General features: G+C 38.0%; 3 protein-coding genes across 3 annotated transcripts in view; 2 read left to right on the forward strand and 1 right to left on the reverse strand.

Moving 5' to 3' along the window:
* Positions 1–451: 451 nt before the first annotated feature.
* LOC118736812 (histone RNA hairpin-binding protein) lies at positions 452–1947 on the forward strand. Its single transcript, XM_036466862.1, has 2 exons — positions 452–712; positions 771–1947. The coding sequence occupies exons 1-2, from the start codon at positions 566–568 to the stop codon at positions 1452–1454; spliced, it is 831 nt and encodes a 276-aa protein (XP_036322755.1). The 5' UTR covers positions 452–565; the 3' UTR covers positions 1455–1947.
* Positions 1948–5731: 3784 nt separating this feature from the next.
* The window catches only part of LOC118736814 (F-box/LRR-repeat protein fbxl-1), a 54100-nt gene continuing 44390 nt past the window's right edge, over positions 5732–15441 (forward strand). Inside the window, exon 1 of the mRNA XM_036466866.1 lies at positions 5732–5928. The gene's annotated coding sequence lies outside the window, so the exon portion shown is untranslated. The remainder of the gene's footprint in view (positions 5929–15441) is intronic.
* On the reverse strand, positions 7252–13806 carry LOC118736815. The gene is made up of 3 exons (XM_036466867.1): positions 13248–13806; positions 12076–12442; positions 7252–8027 (listed from the first exon to the last, which is right to left on the reverse strand). The coding sequence occupies exons 2-3, from the start codon at positions 12399–12401 to the stop codon at positions 7598–7600; spliced, it is 756 nt and encodes a 251-aa protein (XP_036322760.1). The 5' UTR covers positions 12402–12442; positions 13248–13806; the 3' UTR covers positions 7252–7597.

Below are 15441 nucleotides of genomic sequence, written 5' to 3' on the forward strand. Positions count from 1 at the left end.
AATAGGAATAAATTAGTGTCCTTACATATAGAAATATAGAAGTTTCAAGCATTTCTGAAATTGACCGTTACATGAAAAGGTGCCGTAATTTTAGTCCGATTTCAATAATTTTCAACGTTTTGTTTTTATGTGGCAAGAACAATAACCGTACCGAGTTTGGCACAAATTGACAGAACGGTTATCGATATACATATCGTCGTTTAAAGTGCAAAACCGCGTATCAACAAAATGCAAAACCACGTATGTGAATTTGTAGATATTATTTTCTAGAGCGTAGAAACACTCATATTTCAAAATAGTTCTCTATTTTGATTAAAAATTGACAGGAACTTTATATACCGGTAACAAATTTTTTGTTACCCGCAGAATAGGCCAGCTAATAATTTTTTCGGTCAAGGGAAATTGGCTAAGATTAACATCACTGCTTCGACTTACCATTGTGATCAGATCCAAAAGTAAGAAGAAGAATAACAAAACAAGGAAAAGCGCGCGGAAAACACAGAAGTTTGGGCATTTTCGGCTGTATCGGCACGTTCACGGGTAATAAATTAATTATATTTTTGTGATGCTTTGTAGCAAAATGTCGGGAGATAGATCACCTTTAAGAAAAAGTACGGCCGGTTGCAGTCTTAATTCTTCTGCGTCTTCGATTGTTTCATTTCATGGTTCGTGGGCACAGGAAATGCGCAATGCTGAAAAGGACGGTTCTGGGGTACGTACTTTACAAACAAATTTAATACTCCTACTAATATGATTGTATATTTTGTTAGCGTAAGTCTCTCGATAGCAGCGCCGAATTACCTTGTAATAATAGCCTTGGAAATTCGTCAAACGACGTGATACAGAATCAAGAAAGTATGGATTCGAAACCTGCAACATCTCAAGATCGTGAAATATCGTTGAAATTTATCGAAGGCGTCAATGAAGAGAAGTTTGAGCGTTTATTGAAAGAGGACAAGCTTAAAACACCTTTCAAGCGTCGCTACTCGCAAACACCTAGTAATGATAGTCGCTCAGACAGTCCCAATGATTCGAATAGTGATAATGGAGGTAGTGATGAAAAAGGTGTTAACGGCCATAACACCTTTAAGTGTACAAGCAATCAGAGCAAATATCAATATGATTTACAAAAACGTTTACGTTATAATAGTTATGGATCTAGCACTTCCAAAGAACAACAAGTGGAGAACGATCCTGCTATATTAGCCCGCCGACAAAAACAAATTGAGTATGGTAAGAATACAGTGGCATATGAACGTTACATAGAAATGGTGCCGATACGCAAACGCAATCGTAGTCATCCACGAACGCCGGATAAGTATGGCAAATATAGTCGTCGTACATTCGACGGATTGATAAAAGTGTGGCGCAAGCAACTGCACTATTATGATCCGGAGCCTGCTGCTGGCACAGCTAATGGTGGCGCTGATGACGACGATGATGACTCAGATTAGGATCTATATACTTTTAATTGAATTATCTTTCATAGCGAAAAATGTGCAGATAAAAAAATTGGCAGTGTCTATACACACTCGCCACGGTAACTTTTACCGTAGTTCCACGGTAGAAATTACCGTCGATTTACCGTAAATCCGCGGAAAAATTACCGTGGGTTTATAGTGATTTTCGAAGCGTGCGAATAACTGTCTTTTTTTTAACAGTGGATCTACGGCAAAAATTAGTGTGGATCCGAGGTTATCTACATGCTCGTTAATATCCTACGGTAATTTCTACCGTGGCGCGTGTAAATAGACACTCCCAAAAAATTGCATGTTTACATGTCTTATACATATTTTCTGCTTCTAGTAAATGCCCGATTTTTGTTATGTATTAGTATTTTACCGAGTACTATTTTTTTATTTGTAAGCTAAATTTATATTAAACTTAAGTTATGCGAGGAAAATAAAAATGCGTCATATAAACTGCAAGGCGTGCATTTGATTTGAATTTTAATTGTTTTTGTTATATATATAGCATATTTTCCATACTTTCCGATTTAATTTTTGTGGAAAATTGTGGAATGTTTTACATTTTAAGGTTGCAGCACAAGTGCGAGTACAGGAAAAGAACACGAATGTATTTAATTCATGCTTTAAAAGATACACATTTTTGCTTCACTCTTTTATTTCGCTTTCTATGAAGAATATCGTTTTCCGTCTTCTAAATATTCTCGTATTTTCCCTTTGTAATCCCCTATTAATCAAACTATCCCGGTAACCTATCTAAGGCAGACACAAAACTGGTTCCATGTTGATGTTGTTGTAGCGGCACTACTAAGCCCCGCCTTTTTCGGGTCTACGTTCAATCATTTTCGTCAAGCTCAACTAACGGGAGGCCCAGGAAACGAGCTGTTTCGATGGGTTCGGACCGGAACGGCCAGATTTATATCTGGCCAAGGACTGTCACTCCAGCAACACTCCCCAAAAAGTCTTTGGGGAATTTGTATGCTGCTACAACAACGACAACAACATGGGTTCGGACCAGAGGGAGAGGGGTGTTAGCTGAGTCGGATTGAGCTGGCATGTAAAGAGGTGCTTGGTGTCGTGGGGGGACTCTCCACATGCCGGGCACTCATTGGGGATATTGGGGTCGAGTCTGGACAGGTAGCTGTTGAGGCGGCTACAGTATCCGGACCGTAATTGAGCCAGGGTAACGCGGGTCTCTCGTGGCAGTTGAAGCTCCGTCTCTTCCACAGGTGGTGATTGGGCTCGTATTACGGCATTCATAGGACGAGAGTCGAGGTAGGTGGTGACTGACTGTCTATGAATGTCGTTGATGGCTCGTCTGTATGTCGTCGGGTCCAATGGTTGGTCTACGTACTGTTGGACTGCGTCCTTGTACACGAATAGGTGCCCCCTGACGTGCCTGGGCGGAGGCTCCCCCTGAAGCAACGGTCTGTTAGGGTGTTCACTTCTGTGACACCCCACCAGAAATTGCTTACAGAGCATTTTGTTGTGTTCCCTTACGGGGAGCACTTGGGCCTCGCTGTGCAGGTGGTGCTCAGGTCCCATGTTTAATTGTAGTTTTTAATAAAGCCTCTTGGAGGTTCTAATATGTAAAAATGTAAATGTATAAAATGTAAATTTTATAATTTACGCCTTTTATGCAAGTAAATTTTTCAGCCTCATTGCGTACGTCGTTAATTAGACAAAAATTAAACAGTCGGTGTGTTCAGAAATGCATCAAGCCAAAGCATCAGACGCAATTATTTCTAAACTATAATTGATGGAAACGTGCAATATGCGCAACCACGGTTAAGTGCCTAATTGGTACTTAGTTGCGTAAATAAAGGTCTGATTATGCATACTTAGCATAACTTTGCACAACCATTTGTACCAGTGTAATAAAAATGTAACTTAAGAAAATGTGAAGCAAAATCTAAACTCAACAGATCGCTAAGTTTTGAAACACATACAAAATACATACAAAGTATATACAAAATTACAGTTTGAAGTTTATGCGAAGTTGTGCGAAGTTATGCGAAGTATGCGTAATCAGACCATAAGGCATTTCCATCAGTTGTAGTTTAGAAGTAAAAGAGACTGATGCTTTGGCATGATGCATTTCTGAATGCATCCAGTTATACCACATTGCCATTATCGTGCTGGAATAAGCTTTTAATACAGTATTGGCTAGTCGAATCGATACGACTCGACTCTAGATAAACGACTTGCATTCGACACGACACTCGCAATGTGGCTGATTATGTATGTACATATACATATGTATGTATGTATTAAAGGTCTGTAAACTACTCATACTCAATCAAAGAGGGCATGGAGGGAAGAGAAGTGAAGATATTGAGCGCTGTATACATGAAAAGGGTATTCAAACAAAATATGTTTCGAAAAAAGAGGAACATAAATCAGCAGTACCACGTTGTTAAACTTCCACAAAAAAGATGTTCTTCCATAAGTTTTTTTGAGTAGTTTTGGAAGTTTTCATTTAATGCTACATGTTAATGTTAGAGCTGACTCTTACTCCCATACCTAAACAAAAGCGTTGAGCGGAGCGGTTTTTGACGCCTTGCGTTAGCACCGAAGTGCCATACCTAAACAAAAGCGTCAACGCTACGTCAAATGCATAGGTTTGTTTGTGTGTAACACGAAAATTACAGTTTCGCCATTTTCTGCAGCCAACTTCAATACCTAACGCCCTGTCAAAATCGGATTTTGCAACCGCTCTGCGTTGGCGCAGCGTTGTTTCGGTATGCTTCATACAAATCGTATGGGCGTGAGAATTTTTTGACAGCCAGACAACGCTGACGCTTTTGTTTAGGTATGACAGTTATGTTAAATAGCCAACATGGAGACATGATAAAAAATTGGAAGGTAGAACCGCTGAGAGGAATTTTTCAAATTCTTGACGTTTGCAAGCAATTTAATTTTAAAATTTTACACACAAGCACACACATTCTCATTTTCAATCTCAAACAACAACAACTTTGAACAATTTTTTTTTACTCTCAATTTTATATTATTTTAAAATATTGGCAAACTTAAAAAAAAATATCATGGCCGACGAATTGAGAGAACGGTTTTACCTTACTGCCATCCCTAAATTGGCGCGTCAAGCGCCAAGCAACTGTCAAAAATCCTCATGCCCATACAATTTGTATGGAAAGGACAAACAAGTGAAAGAGGAAACGAGAATAAAAACGAGAGGACCTGAGAAAACGTCAAAAATTACGACGCGTTGATTTGGGGATAGCGCGCGCTGACACGGTGACAATGGATAACGTAAAGCTTAGCGCTCCAATTAAGGGACGGCAGTTACTATGTTTTTATCATGCATGGAGAAACAATTTAGGGCGCTCCGAATAATTATCCAACAGTATATTTTTATAAAAAAGTGGACTTAATTTTATACAAAGAACCAATTTTTAATTGTACAATACGATACTTTCATTTCCCAATACCACGCGCTCATCGACCCAGAGCAGAGATAAGGGAGAGCATCTCAGCAGCCTAGCTATTCGGATGTCCTCCAAGGCATTCGCCTGGAGGTGCTTCCCAGTGACTTTCCTGCTGTTGCACTGAGCTCAGAGGAGCTTACTGAACTTCAGCATGCAATTGTGGACGAGTACTTTAAAGGTGATCGCATCCGCATTTCTCCACTGGAAAATGTTACCGTGCTTCTACCCGGGAGCTCTAGCAATCCAGAAGAGTATGCTATGGGACTACTCATATCGCAGAACGAAGGCTTACATACATCTGCGTGGCGAGTGATATCCAGCAGCGTAGAGAAAGCAGACCTAAGACTAGACTATAGATTTAGCTTCATCACTGCCAGGCCGTTGCGTCAGAAATCAACATCTGCCCCTTCTGTGGAGTCTCTGCCAATGCCAGATCCACAAGCACCAGAACAACCACCACTTCCCACTGAGCCATACCCCTGCCGTTCGACACTCGCCAAATGCAGTAAGTGCCTTCTACACTGGCGCTGCTAGAGGGAATAGATATGAGATTAGAGCTCGACGGACAGCGCGAGAGCGAACCTAGGCTCTTCGGCGTCGACTATCTCAAGAGATCCCACCACCGCACTAAGCAGTAGCCCAAGTCAATCTGCATCAAGCGCCGACTGCTTACGCAGTCATCGCGAGCAGGTTTCCCATGGAATACCTGGGCATCTACTCATCCAAGAGCCTACAAAGACCGTATAAGAAGCTTTAACCCCCAGAAAAATACGGTTATTTGGGACCTCTCGTTCAAGAGGCTTAACACAGAGTTCTTAACACAGGATTTGGTAACAGCGCGGACGACATTAAAAGCTGGTGACAGCTCTACAGACATCGCCTTTGCTGCGGCCTATTTCCCAGGCGACAACAGCGACATTACTTCCGACGTTCCCGCGACTTCCGTTTGTCGTCGGCTTTTGATGCAAAGGCCCACAATGTGGAGTACGGATGTACAGAAACGAATCTTAGAGGTGAGTCTCTATTTGAGTATAGCATTTAGTGTAGACCTTAGTATCCATAATGTTGGCCTTAAGCCAACATTTCTTACCAGGGCCAGAGAGGAAGTTCTTAACATTACCATTAGGAAATTGAATTGAAAAGATCGATCTCCGGCCGATGGGTCGCGAAGAGCCTTCCATATCTGACCACAGAATTATTCGGTTGACGATAGGGGCTAAATTAGGAAGGGTCGCCCCAAAGGAAAAGCCTGCAATACATACTGGAATTAATGCTTTTAATTCCAGTTGTCGTGAGAGGTAAGAAAAAAGTAGAAAGCCAAAATAATCGGCTTTAGAACGTTCTGTGAGGATATATCACCTACCTCTGCAGGGCAAGGACTGCACAAAGCATTAGCAAGAGAAACAACAGTAATTAGGCAAGCGATTAGGACACCAAATTGTTCCTATAAAGAGAGCAAAGATGGCCTTTGCCCTGCTTTTTGCCCGCATTCCGGATACCGCTCCCGTTAAAAAAATTACTGATGTCCTCAAGAACAGACCCCCTCCACCAGACTGGATGGTGACAAAGAACCTATTCAATTTGCGATTGGCTGGATGGGCGTTACCGCAACCCGGAGATACCTCGTCCAACTACAAACCAAGCATTGCGTCACCCTGTTGTAAGTGCTCCTCGATAAGCCCGCTTTACCATCACTGAGAACAGGCAGGCAAGCGAACTGTCTTAAACTTTGCAAGAGATGGTTATGGAAGAGGTAAGGTTCTAACGACTGGAAATATGGAGAGGCTACAACCCCAGCTCTCACTAGCCCTTTTCCCAGGGATGACATAAATAAGGTAGCAAATACAAAACAGAGTTCTGCAACAAGGCAATCTGGAGCAACTTCATCATGCAGGGGCATGTAGAGGCTAATTGTGACCATGGGATTCCCGAGTATCTTTCAAGCGGAGGTGTATACTAACAACCAGTGGGCAGAAATTAACTTACTTACGTAGACGTTACTGGAATGAAATAATTATAATCCTTAGCGACAGTCAGGCAGCGCTCAAGGCACTGCCATCATTGCCCTAGCTGAATATAATGACATACAATGTGTCCAAATAGAGAGAGAGAGACCACATGCACTCCTTACCTCCAAATGCTCTCCTGTATTTTAATGGGTCATTGGGAATAAAAAATGTACTGTGATGATTGCATACCTCTTCAATTTATATCTATTTATGTATATATGTATAAATTGTTGTTGTTGTTTCATAAATAGTTTCAATAAAAAACGGCCTCAAACTCAGTTAAATCTTTGAAAATATTTTATTTAAGTTTTTAAGAATGGAATAAATTTTTGATTAAATTTAAATGTTGTTTACATACATATGTATTTCAAATCTAAACTTAAACATAAATGTCGTTCGTTGTCGTCTTAAAAATTATAACTTATTTACTTACATACATATATGTATAAATGTCATAAATAAAATTAGTGGAATTTAAGTTTCTGCATTTCTCATCTAAAGTATGCAATACTTAATACTTTTGGTGTTGTATTTACTATATAATAATTCGTAAGTGGACGTTTTAGTTGTAAAAATGGCAAATGCAAGCACTTGTTTATATTTTGCTTCCTGAATTTCAAATGTCATGCGCATAATTGACTGGTTTATTTTCATTTAGAAAATTAAGCCATAATCAGACTCGCTCCGAACGTGTGCGACGTGTTTGTACAATGTTCACTACACATACAATAATCCAAAAGAATATAGTCAACCAACTGCATATGAGTGTCATGTAAAGGCATGCTCCAGTATTGATGCGCCCATATTTACGCCGCTCATAGGAAATGGTCTCCACCAAGTAGTCCATGAAATCGAAGATTGCCCCGCAAGACAATCGACCCTTTATAACAGGCACAATATTGCCAGCTCCTTGAATGTCTTTGACCAATGATTCGCTATACTGTTTGCAAGTGATGCGAAAGCCATCCGTATAGATCGATGCATAGATTAAGGTGTAAACGGTCATCACACAAGAGATGACAGCAGCGGGTGTCCAGTAATAGGGCGATATTCCATTATGTGTTAACTCTGATTCGGCAGTCACCACAATCATGTCACCAGATCTGTGAATATTGTAGATAATAATACATATTAGGTGTAGCTAATGGTGTATAAATATGCACTAATTTTTTGTGTGTCCTATGAAAGCTTAAAAGGCCTGTCGGCGTATGAGTATACATACATATGAGCTTCCAAACCAAAGACGAAGGCTGCTTTTACATTCTTTTTTCGCAAATCACTCTTGTATGATACCAAATTTTTAATACATCGATCAGACCACCCTAATACTTTTACTACTAATGCATATCGTCTTCTTACGCGGAAACTACACAGGATTTTAGCGCGAAATTTCTATACCATAGGAAGCATGATGCATCGAGTCATTGTGCATTATTTGCTTAAAAACTTCGTTTTTTTTGTGTCATGACAGTCTTTTAGTAAATGAGTGATATTTTTTGTATTTTAATTAAGTTAGTGACATTTTGCCCAGACTTAACAATTTTTTGTTTATTTACTAAACGCTTATAATTTTTTTTTTTTTATAAAAGTCAAGCTCATACATACATACATATATAACAAGCACCATATAAATCCACATTTCAAAAATTCTTTTCAGAATTTACAAAAATCTAGGTTTTGAATTTTATATTTTGTTATTTTGTTCTCAAAAATTGTGTTTGAAAGCAGATAAATTTTTTGAATTTTTATAATTTTTGCACATAGTTTGAAATGTGCTTTTTTTATAATGAACTAGACTTTTATAAAAAAAAAAAATTTTATGCGTTAAGAGCCATTTTCTCAAGCTGCATAAAACTCTGCCTTTTAAATAAAAATTCTTTTCTCAAAAATGTGCTTGAATGGCAGATAAATTTTAGAGCAACATGAGAAAAGAAAAACTGGGCAAAATGTCGCTAGTTCAATTAGTTGCTCACAAGTGTATGTATACCTATACAAAATTACACTTAATTGATGTTACCATACTGCCTCGATTATTCATGTTGATCAACACTTAAGGCGTCAGCGAAATTTTAAAAAGTGTATCATTTTAAATTGAATTAAACACATACATACATATATATGATTGTATGCCTTTACTTCCACCCACATCTGCAGATCGAAGTGGTTCTTCGTATACACACATATACGGATGTACATGTGTATGTACATCTGTATGTATGTAGGTAAATAAGTGGGGAGTTTGTTTTGTGGCTATTAACCTTTGACAAAGTTTAAATTAGCTGCCAACGAAGCTGAAATTAAATAGATTAACCAACGAATTTACGAAGTGAAATAATTTAATAGCGTCAATAGTTGCAGCAACAGTCATTAACATAGTCCAATAAAAATTTTCAGTGGTTAGAAAACCAAAAAAAAAGATAGTTTACAAAAAACTTTAAATTGAAATTTCAATAGAGAAAACCGTTAGACAAATATATCCGAAAAAAATTGTATGCCGATTCCTATCACTCGTATAGTTCACCATATATGTATATATGTATGAAATATGAGTATTTTTCTGCAAAATAATGAACAATTTTCTAAATTCTAATCTTAATTTAAATCCTTAATCTAAATCTGAACCTAAATCTTAATCTTAATCGGGCCCAAAACCGGCCGCCAACCCACCGGTCGCCCTTTCGTTTTATCAGAGTTTGGATTTATAGCCAACCGAGCGTGAAATTTTCACTTCAAACATTTTGAGAATAAAGAGAAAACTAAGGTGACTTCGTTTTTCTAAAAAAATGTTGCCCTTCCACGGTGCAAACTGTGTTTGCAAAAAGGCATGTTTTTGTATTCTTCTCCTTGTCTAGCGCACGTATGTATTTCAACAGTTGCTCAGTTACTCTCTCAAAAGTGTTCCCACTTACAGGTTTTATGTCAATAGGAACGACTTCCTGTAAGTTCTGACTAAATCCTGTAAACCGGACTGCTATTGGAACAGACTAAATATTGTCGTTTTAAGCAATCATCCGATTTTCAGGGCAACCTTCCCACTGATAAAGGTTCAAAAGGCGGAGAATATGCCACTTTAAGACACAAACACAACATTTTCGTTGGCTTGATTTTAGAATCGAACACGACAAGAGAAAGGGGAAATCAAAAGGCGAAATTTTTTGGTAGAAACAAAACCTCTTGCGGGATTCCTTTAAACTTAAAATTGGCTCGAAAACCGCGAAACATCGAAACTTTTCCAACGCTTTTCACGTGCCACGAAAGTCAAAACTAGTCGCGAAGACGCCCTCGAAAAGTAGTTCATAAATTTCGGTGTTGCGTTAGCAATTATTGTCTTAATGTTTGTCTCATTCTTAATCTTAATATTAATCTCAATTTCAACCTAAGTGTTAATCTTAATCTAACCCGCCATCTCCTCCCTTCTTCTGTGGATTAATCGCTTCTATTGGAGTCTGGAATTTGAGCTCAACAGTGCTGTCGCTTTTATGTCCCATCGATGTTTGTGTTTACACCAACCGACCGCAAAGTAGTTTTACTTCATACATTCAATTACGCTAAGTGAAATATTATGAATTTATGTTTACATATTCGGGGACCTCTAGTGAAATTTTTTTTATAATTTTTGAGAAAAATTTTAAACCTCTAACCTGGATTTTTCAAAATAAAGGTCAGAAAGACCCGCCCTGGTACAAGTTAATGGGTTAAAATGCCCTACGAAAACTTTTGTTGCCAAAATTTGCTATACCACTATGAAAACAAATATGTCACCGTTTAGTACTTAAAATGTCGGTTCCATTGAGTAGGAAAAAAACGTTGACCACCTTGGTTTTCAAGATGGCCGCAATTCCCCAACCACATGAGTCCCGTAAATATAGGATTAATAATAATACACTGGCGCACACAAAATATGTTAGTGTTTGACCGAGCTTATCCTCAGATTTGTGGCTTGCGCCTTGATGTTTGTCACACAAAGGGGAGGGACGGACCTACAGTTTTACGCCTACTCCAAACGGCGATTGTATTTTTATGAGAAGTTGTTTTTACATAGCAGAAGTACCCTCGGAGGTTTGCCATTGCCTGTCGAAGAGCGGAGGCTGTTAGAAAAACATCTTTTCTAATTTAGATCTGCTTGGGGCAGGGATCGAACCCAGGTAGTTTGCTTTTCGAATCACTTAGCCATAGCCATCAAAAAACAAACTTTGTTTGTGTGAAATTAACAAAAACTTTAGATCTTTTGATTTAGTTTCTATTAGAAGGGGAACATTTACATACATACATAGAATAAAGATGACTCAGTACAAATTTAAGTCTGCAGCTTTAGTTCACTTCCGATGATTTGGAAACACATCCTTTCGTAGACACTCGAATATCAATGCATCCTTATATCCTTTAGGGCCAGCTTTTAAAAAAGAAAATATAGTAAGATCTAAAAATGCATTCTAACAGACTTTTTGCACGGCTAACACCAGTTTAGATGTTATCTAATGAGATTTGAGGGCCTTGATATGCGCTTGGCTGTCAGTCAAGATGGCAATGTTCTGATTCCGGTAGTTTCGACTGATATTAAAGTCTGCCGATCTTTCTATGGCGTATGTTTCAGCTTGGAAAATTGACATATGATTTCCCATGGGTTCCGAGTAACTTAGCTTCGGTCCAACTACATCTACATCAGTACCCTGTTCAGTCACTGGGCCCTCAGTGTACCAAGTTATCATGTTTTGGTTTATCCGATATCGAATTAATCTTGTGATTTTTTTTTTTTTTTTTTTTTTTTGAGAGTAGAGTTCTGGTGCACATGAACCGTTACAAGGTATGTAAATTCCCAAGGCGGCGTAAATGAATATGAAATTGAAATGGCGCTAAAACGTTTCGAAAGTGTTTAGCGTATTATATGTAAGTAGCAAATGATGCAGAATTACTCGTTATATGTATTATGCCTGATGTTGTGTTTAAATTTCGTGCTAAAATTTTGTGTAGTTTCCTCGAAAGAAGAAAATATGCATCTATTTTTTCTACACTTTGGGAGCAAATCGAAAACTTTGAATGAGTTAATTGCTCAGCTAATTGCTCGAAAAAAAACCCGTTTCCCCTATATAACATTGACTTTTTTATGAACAAAAAATATTCTCCAAACACTTTAAATTGATTTTCACTCACCTCTGTCGAATGGTGGTTGTGCCCGTTTTTCGTTTTGTTGTGCCCATACAGATGCGATATGCATGGTAAATACCCAGCACGGTGGCGAACACTAGAGGAAAGATGAGACCGTATGTGGCATAGTGGCAATAGGCTATATGACCACCCTCGAAGCTGTTGTAGGTGGTGCGTCCATGGAGGATGCAGCCGCAATTCGTCTCCGGACAAGCGTTCAAAACATAACGCCAATGGGCCCAAGCAACGCCCGATGTGATGCAGCAAATGGCAGAGGTGGCAATGATCAGCGGATACAAATAGGCAAGCGCCCTCTCGGCGCCGTACGACATGGTGCGCTTGTTATTTAAAGTTTTTCACAAAAAATAGCGATCTACATATGAAAGTAGAAATAATTTTAATTTAATAAAACACTTTTGTATTGTTTTGGTTTGTAAATAAATAAGAACAAATTTTATCACTCGCAGGTGTAAAAGCAAACGTGGGGGAATATTTTGAGACCAAATAAATAAAAAAAAGAGTAGAAGCCAAGTAACGCCACTCACAGCGCTGTACTCTGTAAATTTTCTAGTCTGGTGGCTGATAAGCCAGCGACCGCGCAGTGAGTTGAGGCATACTTAGTATGTGTGTGTATGTATGTATAGTACAAAGAACTATTGCTTCGACAGCGTTCGCACCTATGTAGGTGAGAGAACTGCCATGGCTTATAAGTATGTGTGCGTGAGCAAATTAATGAGTAGTTGCACAGGTAAGATCGCAGTAGTGCCACATGTTGGATAAGAAGTTACAAAAAAATACTTCGTTTCAGGTGGAAATTGCAAAACTATGAGAAAATGGCACTTAAAAAAAAAAACGAGAAAATAAAATTAAAGCAAGTACTTGAATGGAATGAGCTCCAAACTCTTTTATATTTATTAAAACGGTAACTTTAAACAAAATCCCTACTCAGGTGGCAACATTTGGTAGCGCATATTCCACTCATTGAGTCACTGCCCATACACCTATTCTCAGGCATATCGAATTCTATATTAGTCGTGGTTTATCTGTGTATCTACATGAATGCTTTAGCAACACCTGAGCCACACTCCAACTGCAGCCAAATGCATTATTTCTCACTACACGCAGGCACTATGAAAATAAATTATACTACAGACTTAGTAGTCAATCCGGAGTTTTACCTTAGTATACCACTTTTATGGAGAAATTTGAAATTCTTTTAATTCACACTCTAGTTAACCGCGTCACCGCAAAGAACTTCTGACAACGACGCTTTACTCAGACTGACTTGGTTTTTGACAGCCGATTGTTTGTCAACACACTCGCAGAGGCACAAATGCTCCCTGCAATCTTTTTTAGGCGGTGTCTGCCCCGGTGAGCGCGATAGAGGCACTTGGAGCGCATTTGAGCATGTGTCGGTTATTAAATTTTGACGTCACGCTTCGACATACACAAACATATTTGTAGTCAACCTTTGCTAGTTGGCGGTTTTTTAGTAAACAAATAGCAAATAGCATCTTTGGACTTAATTAACGTTACGCATAGTTAAGTAGCTCCCCAGACACAGCCTTCATTGAGTATGATTCATGCAGTCGAACTTGCCTATTGCCGTCTCTCAAAGCTCGTGCAGTTTCTCGCACACTCGATTAGATCTGTTCTGGCGGTAGGGTTAATTACATACATACATATGTACATACATTCTTCATGAATTAGTTAACAAGTTTATGAAATTTATGAATGAAAGTGGAGGCACCCGAACCTGGGTTGCCACTTTGGTAAAATGTTACCAGAATTGGTAGAAAAAATTTGGGTTGGTAAAAAGGTAATTTTTTTCTCATTTTGGTAGATTTTTGTTCTTGTTGTTATCTTTATATTATAAATTTCTTTGCATATTTATTATATACTTACATACATACGTATAAATGTATATCGATATAAGGCGAGCATATCGTGCTTTATTGAAAACTCATTTTACTGGAATCCCGAAGAGCTTTTGATTGCCTAAATATTTTAAATTAATATTTAAATATAAAAAAAAATTTACAGGTATTACACTATGATCGCAAAAAAATCAAATCAACGCCATTTTTCATCAATTTAAATTGTTAAATAAAAAAAACACAAAAGACTGGCGGCAAAAAATGTAAACAAATCAACGGGAATTTTAAGTAGTACATTGGCTGTACTCAAATATTATTTGCTATAAAACTCCCTACTTTCAATTGTTCTAAAAATTCAGAATAAAAAGTTCGAAATTTAAACGAAAATTTTTTGAATTTTTCTAAATGTTTTTATATTTAGTTTGAATCCTTGATTTTTATGGATTTAGTTAAAGCAGTGATTCCCAAAGTGGTCCAGGTGGACCCCCAGGGATCCCCGGAATACTCGACGTGAAGAAAATATGTGGATCCTTGAGTTGTAAATGGAGGTCCACGAAAATTTATCTGATTTCGATGGAAAGCACCAAAATCGTTGCTTGATAGCCTCTTTATTAAACTTTAATTTTTTTGAGTGGTGTATAGTGCTTTTGACGCACTGCTGCACTTACCGTCACTTTGTTTTTCATACGTGGAGACCCCTTAAAGGCCACCTGCAGATTAAAAAGAACCGGATGCTGATATGACAATGAGCACTCGAGCTTTGCGAACACATAAAAAACGGCTTTCAAAATACATATATATTGTTATAGAAGATTGTTATGAATCTAAATGGTTTTGAATGTTAATCACAAATATCAGTGTCAGACGAAAGAGGTTTAAAAAGGTTGCCAACTGTTTAAAAGTTTAAATTCAAACTATTCAATAATTTAAATGAATTATTACAATATGGGTGTCAATCAAAATGGTCTTGAAAGGGCTTCATTTCAAAACTACATGTAAGAGGTTTCCATCTGTTTAAAAGCTCAAATTCAGGGGATAAGTTAATTGAAAAAGTATGGCAAGTGAGATGTTTAAGAAAGTTTTAGTTTGAAAATATTTTGAAGATGGTTAAACAAATTTTAAACCTCCTGTTTTTTAATTGAGTTTTCTTGAAATAAATTTTACTCAATGTAGCACGTAGAATTTTCATACACTCAGCGAAGCGGGTGAGGGCAATCTAGTACATGAATATATGTATGTATAATATGCATATGTATGGATGATATAATAGCTCTGATCCAATACTTTTCGTGTAAAATCCTGGAAAATGGTCAAACAGCAAAATCACTCTCTGAAGTGAGAATAAAAAGTGAGTAACAGCAAAACGTACGGAACAAAAAAGAATCGGGTAAAATCCTGCAACATGAACTGCATTTACATGAACCACAGATTATATTCCGAAAAGAACTACTAAATTTAGGAATATATACAAATAGAAATGCTCAAACTATAAGCT

This window comes from Rhagoletis pomonella, unplaced genomic scaffold (assembly GCF_013731165.1).
Source record: "Rhagoletis pomonella isolate Grant_MI unplaced genomic scaffold, Rhpom_1.0 Rhpom_scaffold_00004, whole genome shotgun sequence".
In the NCBI taxonomy this organism is placed as follows: Eukaryota; Metazoa; Arthropoda; class Insecta; order Diptera; family Tephritidae; genus Rhagoletis; species Rhagoletis pomonella.

What these genes read in the sequence shown, in the direction of transcription:
- LOC118736812 (XM_036466862.1), top strand. Translation starts at nt 566, where the DNA reads ATGCTTTGTAGCAAAATGTCGGGAGATAGATCACCTTTAAGAAAAAGT. An exon ending in CTGAAAAGGACGGTTCTGGG is followed by an intron (nt 713 to 770) that starts GTACGTACTTTA and finishes ATATTTTGTTAG; the next exon opens with CGTAAGTCTCTCGATAGCAG.
- LOC118736815 (XM_036466867.1), bottom strand. Translation starts at nt 12,401, where the DNA reads ATGTCGTACGGCGCCGAGAGGGCGCTTGCCTATTTGTATCCGCTGATC. An exon ending in ACAACCACCATTCGACAGAG is followed by an intron (nt 8,028 to 12,075) that starts GTGAGTGAAAAT and finishes CAATATTCACAG; the next exon opens with ATCTGGTGACATGATTGTGG.